Here is a 9,964-nt window from a genome sequence, read left to right as displayed (position 1 = left end):
TTAAATTATTTTACAATATAGAAAAGAAAGAAATTAAATTGGAAGTCTCTCGAAAGAATATATTAATTAATAAAATTAGCAAAAAAATTTATTGGCCTATATATTTTTGCTAATACCTTCTTCAATTATCGTACGTTATTTTCTTATCTAAAGATAGGATGATCGATACAAACAGAATGCACGTTTCGGTTCCGTAAATCAATCGAAATCTAATCCATAGTAAAACACAATGACGAACGTAAGCTCGGTCAAACTCAAAGAGAAAGAGAGGAGAGAGAGAGAGAGAGAGAATTTGGGAGTGGTGGGTGGTAAATTATCCGTACGGTCAAAATCAATATGGAAAGGTCGTTTTAGTCGTGATTAGGCGAAACAAATGAAATTGGTTTAGCGTTTGGAGATTTATAGTTCGATGGTTCAACAGCAATGACCAACCATTTCGGTGTTGTCGATACGAATAAAAAAGTTTATTAGTAGTGGGGTAGATAGGTATGGTGCATACACCACCTCCTAATGTGTACAAGCGAATATAACACGACGAGTAATTTGAATTTTAGCGAAGGTATTCGTTTTCGAGAGCCCACGTACGCCTCGATTAACGTAAAATTATTCCCGAACGAAATTGCGATTTAAGCACTTATGCGGGCTGTTTCACCTGCATGTTCTATGCAAAGTAACTTAATAGCCACAGAGGTTTCGATAACATACAATCAAATAAATAATCAACTTTCCTAAGAGCATCTGTAAAATCCTTTTATTACAAAAACCGTTCATAATCAAAAATAGTTTATGCAATAATAATATAATAAAATTATAGATAAAAATTATTGATCTTTGTAATGAAAAAACAAAAACAAAAACAAAGAATTAATGAATTAAATACCAATTACGAATTCAATCGTAATTAAAGAATTTTAATATTGAGAGTATCCTCATTGTTCATTTTTATATTATATTCGTAAAAAATACCGACAAATAATTATTATTTAACTAATAAAATATTAAAATAATTAATAAATATGTTTAACAGGGAAATTGGACAGTATAAAGAACTACAATTTTATTTTGATCAAATTGACGTTGGTAATAAAAACCACTCGACTTACTTGAACTTACTGTCCAATTTCCCTGTTAAACATATTTATTTATAATTTTATTTTTGGACGAGAGAAACAACTAATTGAATGAAAATAATGAAGAGTACAGATTATACTTACAAAGAAAGCAAAAAAAAAAAAATAAAACAACCAATATTAATAACATCGTTAGTGCATTATTTGTCGACTTAACTAACAACAAATTGGATTAAACTGAAACTTTTGTGAAAAGAAAATAGAAAGCAAAAATAACAAGAAGAAGAAGAAGAAGAAAAAGAAGTTAATGGCTTACCTCATAACGTTGGTGCAGAATCCGGCACACGGTCTGACGGTTAGTTCGATGCCGTGGCAACGTGGACAATAAGTCATCCTAAGTAGGGCATTATAGCAAGCTTCTTGTTGAGGACTGTTGCCAGAAAATAGTGCGCTATCGGTCCTGTCTAAGACAGTTTTGCCGAGCGTCAATGCTTGGATAAGAACTCTCGTAGCTTCAAGACTTTTACCAACAACTCGGGAGATTTGTTTTGGTACGTCACCGAACGGTTGGATCTCATCCATGGTTTCGTTCAAGCAAGACTTGAATTTATCGGAGAAATCATCTTTACCGGGATTCACGGCGTGATGATAAGCGACCGGGAACAATTGTGTAAAAAATTCGAGGAATCTTTCGTGAAGAAGCTCACGAGTCAACGGCTGTTGTAAACTGTCCGGGGTGTTATTAGGTGACACGTAGTCTATCATTGCTTGATAAAGTGCTCTAATCGATGGTTTACTTTTAACTGCCATAGATTTATAAACTTGATCGAAGAGAGTCATCGTCTTCAACTCCGATTGTTTTGCCAATGTCGTTACCGTTTCTGTAAACAATTAAATTATTTATAAATACAATTTTTTTCCTTTTTTTTTATAGATACTCTAAGTACAGTTTTATTATTATTTTCAAAAATATCTAACAATGTATGTCTTTTTGTAATAATATTATAAGAGATTCTGAACTTTAACGATCGAGTTGCTGAAAAAGTTCCGATGAAGGGACAAAACGTTTGATAAGATCGAAATAGAAAAGTTCTAAATTTCTTACACTGCTCAACTTCTCCCCTGCGACACATTTATTAATAATTTTAATTTTCGACGCGTGGTAAACAACTAATTCATTAAATAATACAAGATACACGCCACTTTTTTTTTGTTTTTTTTTTCAATGAAATTATTTTTTACTTTCGTTGTTTATACGTTAACAGGAGAGTAAACGAGAGGTGAAAGAAATAATCTAAAGTATTATGCAATCAGAGTAATAGGAATATGTTTGTATTATTATTATTATTATTATTATTATTATAGATTTAAAAACAAAAAGAATAACTAATCTATATTTTCTCGTTATATGACATTTCAAAAGGTTTCATATATATGCGGAAACATATTTTAACATTATTCAAATTTTCAATTAATATCAATTTTATTCGAAAAGAAATAATCTAAATATTTTCTCGTTATATGATATTTCAAAAGGTATTTATACGCGGAAACATCTAATAAATATTATATTTGAATTTTCTATTGATATCATTTTATTGCAAAAGAATATTTTACGTTATGAAAAGTTGACTTTTATATAAATGATAATAAAATTGGCCTGAACAGAATCGATCCAATCCTCTCAAAGGATTAAAAAATGCAAAGAAGAATCAACCAAGTACTTCCGACAAATATAATAACCGTATTTTTATTATACCTTACATAGATACGAAAATACTCTTGTGAGAACAATTTTTTATCTCATTTTAGTAAAATTAAAAAAAAGGAAAAGAAAAAAAGAAAAAGAGAAAGATTTGTTGAGTTACAATTTTTCTATTGTTATATTCCTATAACAATAAAATATTATTTTGCATTAAAACTTATATATCAATTTGAAAATTTAATAATTCTATAATAAGATTTCTGTGCATTTAAATTTTGAATTTATGCATTATAAGCCAATATCAATTATTACAAATTTACAGTTACGAGTTGATGTGACTCACCATATATATTAAATTATTATTATCATTTTTATTATTATTAATTTATGTTCATAATAGATAAAAGCGATATCATGTTTCTTAATATCAGAATTTTGTCAATCTCTAAAACAATGTATACCTAGCAGATATTTTTTTTCTGTAAAAGATAAGAGTGATATATCACGTTTCTTAGAATCAGAATTTTGTCAATCTCTAAAGCAATATATATATGTGTCTATGTATGAGTGTGATATAGAAAATCAAGGAACATGGGTATAATACGTCGATGATGGATTATGCGACAGGGTCGTTGCACTTATCTAAGTATGTATTATAATGTGAAAAGGAAAGTAAATATTAACTCGTAAACGAAAGAGAAGGAAAGAAAATGAAAGGTAAGGTAAGGGAAGGGTAAAAAAAGAGGAACGATGTACTCTTCCGATAGTTTCTGTGTAAACTAACGTAAGAAGGGAAAAGACCGGTACCATAACCTTCGGATGATGACTAAGAACAAATTGCGAGAGTAAGGAAGAGACTGAGTGGCGTTACCCTCTTCTTCTTTCTCACACTCACTCATAGACTTACTGTCTTTCTTACTCACTCTCGATCGATTCTACCGGCTCGAAATACCTCTAAGAGGGTAGACAGAGAGAGAAAGAGAGAAAGAGAGAGAGAGAGAGAGAGATAGGATGAAAGCTGTATTCACCATCTTTGTTCATTCCAGTCCTTCGAAATGCTATCCTTTTCTAAACTCTGTCTGCCTGCATAACGTTAACATGTATATGTGCGTGTACATAATATGTTGATGCTATGTGTGTGTGTGTGTGGTGTTATATGTGTGACGTATATATAAGTGTGGATTATATAGATAAATGTGTATATTACTTTTGATATATATTTGAGTTTGTATTATATATGCGTGTGTGTATATTATATATGGTGTATACGTGGGCGTGTATTATATATGGGAGCGTCTATATTATATATGACGTATATATAAGTGTATATTATATATATAAGTGTATATATTATAAATAATAGACGTAACGTGTGTGCGTGTATTATATACGACATTTATATAAATGTGTATATATATGTATATGTATATGTATATGTTTATCTTTCTTTCTTATGTTAGGTCCATTTGCAATGGGCAGACCCTGCATTCCTACCTACGGTCATTTTATTTTAGCGCCACCGTGTGGGAAGAGAAAAGAGAGAAGGGAACGGTTACCTTTTCTTCTCTCTCTCTTTCTCTTTTGGATTTTTTCTTTCGTTGCCAGTCTTACTTTCAGTCAAATTTCCCGAGTCATCCTGTGAGCTGATTTCTTTATCCCCACTATTCCTACCTTTCCACCAGCTTACCATCACCTACCACCGCCTACCAATTCTATCCTCAAAAACCCCCTCCAGCATTTACCTCCCCCTTCGTCTCTCTCTTTCTCTTAACTTCCAAGAATAAAGTCGTTTCGTTTAACGAGTCTCATCAAAAAAGAGCGAGTACTTTGATATTCTACTTCGAAATATATATACCCCACACTTTTACCGTAATTTCAGTCCCCCGAAGTAAACGAGAAGGAAGGAGAAAATCAAAGGAGCAAAATTAAATGAAGAAATAAAGAAATAAAAAAAAAAAAAGAAAAAAGAAAAGAAAAATAAAATAAAAAAGGAATTGGAAATAAAATTTCGTTGTTATGGAAAATTAGAATAGAAACTTAATCTGAAAGAAAAAAAAAAGAAAAGAAGAAAAAGCAGTAGAAATAGAAATAGAAATAGAAGTAACTAGTAGTAGAAATATTACGATTGAGAAGAATAAAAAAAAAGAGAAAATAAAAAAAAAATAACGGAAAATGAGTAAGAAATAAAATTTGATTGTCGCCGAAATTCGGAATAGAATTAACGTTGGAAGAAAGAAATGAGGGGGGGGGGGGAAAGAGAGAGAGAAGTAGAATGTGATCGACGCGAAAATAAAAATAAAAAAAAAATAAAAAAATATATAATAAAACGATTAGAGAAGAAGAAGATAACATTTGTTGTTCGCGAAAATTCGGAATAAAATTGATTTCGAAGAAGAAAAAGAAGAAGAATAAAATTGCGATTAACGTGTAAAATCGATAATACTACGAGAAAAAGAATAAGAATAGAAAACTTTTGCGTTAGCTCGATTATTTATATATCCCCCACATTCTAGATTCAGTTTCTTAATTCTAAGAAGAGAGAGAGAGAGAGAGAGAGAGAGAGAGAGAGAGAGAAAAAAAGAAACCATGTAATAGATTCGAATTCTCCCCTACTTTTCCTACTCAATCCTTTTGCCCTATACTTTGTTCTTTCTGAATAACACCGATTTAAAACTTTGGTCGTAACGTGGTTATTATCGTTGCTACCGAATTACAACATTATTACTTTTACGTCTTATTATCTTCCAAGATTATCTGATCGTTAATACAACTTTGCAATTTCTGTTCAATAATTTACTTGAATTTAATAATAATAATAATAATAATAATATAAATAATGTTACAGAGATTTAAAATTAAATTACAATTTATTTATTTCCCTTATTTTTAAATTAATTATTGTTAATCAACGTATAACAATACTACACTTCACACGTATAATTTAATATATATATATATATATATATATAAATAAAAAAAACAAATATGTGGATAATATTTTCTATACCTCCATCATTGCCCGTCCTGGCCACTCCCTTCCCCGCCCACCAAATTTTCATTTTATTCCTCGTCGAATTTGAGGACACGCAACAAGAGAACAAGTTCGAACGGTGCTAAACATCGATGGTGGCCAAAGAAAGAAAAAGAAATAAACGAATGAAAATAAAAAGAAAGGTGCACCACCCTTCGTACCTTTGCAACGACGGGTAGGAGGAGGAGGAGGAGAAACAGAAGAAGAAGAAGAAGAAGAAAAAGAGGGAAGAGGGAAGAGGAGGAGGAGGAGGAGGAGAAAAGAGGTTGTGCAAAAGGCACGTGGGAACTCTCCCATGTAACGTCGTAGTCGGTGCCAGTGGCGAAGCCGGTCCAAGCAAGACCTTGATACGAAAGAACGAACGAACGAAAGAATCTCGGACGAATTCAAAACTACAACACCGACCACCACCACTTTTCACCGTACATGGCAACTTGCCGACATTTGCTATTTCTCTCTCTCTCTCTCTCTCTCTCTCTCTCTCTCTCTCTCTCTCTCTTTCTCACATACTCTTAATCTTTTAATCTTTCTCTCTTATGTTTCCTCTTTCTTTCTCTCTCTTTCTCTCGTACATTCTTTCAATTTTTCTCTCTCTAATTCTATTTTATTCTCTCTCTTTCTCTCTCTGACACATACTCTCTTTCTTTGTCTCTCTCTAATTCAGTTTTATTCTCTCTCTCTCGTATACATTTTTATTTTACTATCTCTCTCTTTCTGTCTTTAATTCTGTCTTATATTCTATCTCTTTCTCTTTCTCATACATTCTTTTAGTTTTTCTCTCTCAGATACTCTATTATTTTCTTTCTCTTACACGCACCCCCCACTATATTTCTCTCTCTTTTTTTTCTTTCTCTGTCCCCCACCATCTTTTTATCTTTATGTCCGTCCGTCCGTCTGGATATTTTTCTCATTGTTTCTGTCTCTTTTCCCCACTGACAGTAAAAGAGCACGCGTGCATACCTTCGAGAAAAGGACATCGAAGGTGGCCACGAATGATAAATAACGAGGGAAAGAAGACGAATGGAAAATGCCGATCGTGCACCAATCATGGCGAACACAAGCCATCAAATAAAGGATGGCATTATGTATTCCACGGAAATAAAGAAAGAAAGAAAAAAATAAATAATAAATAGATGTACCATACAATTTTGGAATACTAAATTAGAATGACTGTATAAATAGTCCGCGTGTTCTCGTTTTCTTTTTCATATTTATTTATTTCCTATTTTCCTTTTTGTCTCTCTTTCTCTTTCTCTCTCTTTTCATCGATACGTTTTTACGAAATTCAAAGATTACGATCGCAAAATGGAAATGAAAAAGAAAATGTTGAAAATTGTTTGACTCTAGTAAGAAAAACACAAACGAAATAGAAAAATAGGTGTGTGTGTGTGTGTGTGTGTGTGTGTGTGTGTGTGTGTGTGTGTGTGTGTGTATTCGAGATTAAAATCCCCATTACGTTTGTCACGCTTATGTTACTCGTTATTACACGTGTACATTTCTATGTAAATATGTAATGCATTTATGTAAATAAGAATAAAATTGTAATGTTAGAGAAGAGTACATGGTATTGTAAATATGAAATGAGATACAGGACCGCTTATCTCTAAAGTTACTTCGTCGCTTTCCTTGGGACAAAAGTCTAAAGAAAACATGAGAGAAGGTGTGAAAAGTAAGGAAAGGCAGATGTAATTTATAGATAAAAGCAGGTGTCTGAAAATGAATCTTAGATTCCTCTCTCTCTCTCTTTCTCCTTCTTTTTTTTTATTTTTTTTTGTTTGGTCGAGGACGTTCTTTCTTGCCTCTTAAAGAACTCTTCGTTCGTACTTAATTATAGATACGTTCTAAAAGAAAAAGAAAAAAAAAGAAATTAAGATAGAAAGAGAGAGAAGGAAATACTTGAAGAGAGTTTCAGAGCAAGAGATGATCCTCCTCCTCCTCCTTCGATCCGTTTCAAGTGTTACCGAAGTGCATCGAACGAACGTGTGCACTTTTTAAAGGATAAGATAAAAATAATTATAGGATAACGTAAGAAGTTTTTATTCCGACAAAAAGTTCGAAACATTGAGAATAAAGAAAAAAAGAAAAAAATTTCTCTCGTTAATGTTATACTTCGTAAATTTTTCCTTGCTGCGATTCGTATCTATTTCTAGTTTTTTTTTTTTTCTTCTTCTTTTATTTTCGAGCGTACGTATAATTAGAGAAACGCGAGTACACTTTTTAATATTAAATGCAAATAATTACGGACATAACGCGTAAAAAGTTTTATTCGAGACAACAACAACAACAATAAAAATTGGGAACATTAAAAAATAAAGAATCTCGTTCGTTTTATATATCACATAATATCTCCTCTCTCTGTTGCGATTTATATATTTTTTTGTTGTTGGAAAGGAGTCAGGGGAGAGGGGAGAGGGGAGGGAGAAGGAGAGTGTGTACGTATAATTAGAAACGTTTGCATTATTTAAAATTAAATACAAATAATTATGGGCATCGCGTAAAAAGTTTTATTCGAAAGAAAGAAAGAAAAAAAAAAAAGAAAAAATGGGAAACATTAAAAATACAAAAAAAATCTCGTTCGTTTTATATTTCCTAATAGATATTTCCTCTCTGTTGCGATTCATATATATTTTTTTTGAGAGCGGGGATGGTGTACGTATAATTAGAAACGTAAAATGATACATAAAAAAAAAAAAAAAAGAAAAAAATGAAATAAATGAAAGAAAATAAATGTAATGACGATACAGGATGATACTATTTGTTATATGATACAATTTCCCCAATAAAATTCTTTCCTCTTGTTGAAGGAACGATTAGTGGGGGGGAAACGCATGGTAAACGACATAGAACTGTTCGTTCCACGTGGAGAAACACGAAACAAATCGTGTCTCGTTAAAAGCAGCGGGTAGGTAGGGTATACACTAATCCGTGTGGAATCTGGACGATTCGTCGTCGTCGTCTTCGTCGTCGTCGTCGTGCTTAGTTGACGGGTGCTAATAAATCGGTGCGAGAATTGCTGCCGGTAAAAAATAAAACAACATTCAACGGAAGAGCAAATAAAATAGAAAAAAAAGGACCCCAAAAAAAAAACAACAAGCAGGGAAAGAAAATAAGAAGAGATAAAAAATAATGAAACGTCGAATGAAGGAGGAGGAGGAGGATATGAACGAAACGGAAATTATATATAAATAAATAAACAAAAAGAAATTATATATAAAATTAATATAATTTTATATTAAACGAGATATATATCACTTTATTAAATAATTAAATAAAGATATATGATATATCAAAGGGTAGTGGTTTAGAATTGTAAATCATGAAAGTGTCAAGATCATTATGTAGATTCACACACACATTAATTAATATAATATAAATTAATTAATATAATATAAAAACCATTAATTATAATATAAATAAAAAAAGAAACTATTTTTCGTATAAAGAGAAAAGCAAAAGAGAAATAATAACGATGATAATGATGACGGGAGAATAAAAAAGAAAAGAAAAGAAGCAGAAAGAAGAAAAAGAAGAATAAGAAGAAAAAATATAAAAGATAAAAAAGAGATATCAATGGATCGTGAGAAGCGTGGGCTCGCCCCCGCTAAAAGTATAAACACTCGGTCACGGAGGAAGTGCGTTTTTCGCGGCTATCGAAAATAGAAGCGGCTAGCTGAAGAGATCTAGGCACCAGGTTGCCGAGGCAACGACACGTGCTAACATGCTTCTTTATCTCACTCACACTCTAACTTTTCTATGTCTATTACTCTTATCCTTTATCTTTCTTCTGGTATTCTATCTCTCTCTATCTCTTTTATTTAAATATTTTTAATACACTTTTCCATTCCCTTTACAGACATTTTCTTCTCTTCTTTCATATTCTCTTTAGAATCATCTCGTTCATTGATTTCTCTGTTCTAACATATTTCCATCTAACTTTACTATTCATTCTTTCAATCTATTTTTCTCTTTATATTTTATTTCATTTATATATCTTTCTCTCTCTATTTCTCTTAATATACTTTTATACATTCTCTTTATATATAAATATATCTTTTTTTCTGTGTTCTCATTCATATTCCCTTTAGATTCGTCTAGTTTCATTGATCTTCTTTTCTAAAATATTTTTCATCTACCTCGACTGTTTCGATCTTTCTCTCT

General features: G+C 31.6%; 1 protein-coding gene across 1 annotated transcript in view; it reads right to left on the bottom strand.

Moving 5' to 3' along the window:
• Window positions 1-9,964, bottom strand: part of LOC106789879 (division abnormally delayed protein) — a 116,003-nt gene that overhangs the window by 67,249 nt on the left and 38,790 nt on the right. The window contains exon 3 of the mRNA XM_014754405.1: window positions 1,387-1,951. Coding sequence (XP_014609891.1) covers window positions 1,387-1,951 — 565 coding nt within the window. The remainder of the gene's footprint in view (window positions 1-1,386; window positions 1,952-9,964) is intronic.

Source organism: Polistes canadensis, unplaced genomic scaffold (assembly GCF_001313835.1).
Source record: "Polistes canadensis isolate GaletaPanama2010 unplaced genomic scaffold, ASM131383v1 scaffold_206, whole genome shotgun sequence".
Lineage (NCBI taxonomy): Eukaryota > Metazoa > Arthropoda > Insecta > Hymenoptera > Vespidae > Polistes > Polistes canadensis.
The sequence above is the reverse complement of the archived record's forward strand: the minus strand, read 5'-3'. Positions and strand labels throughout refer to the sequence as shown.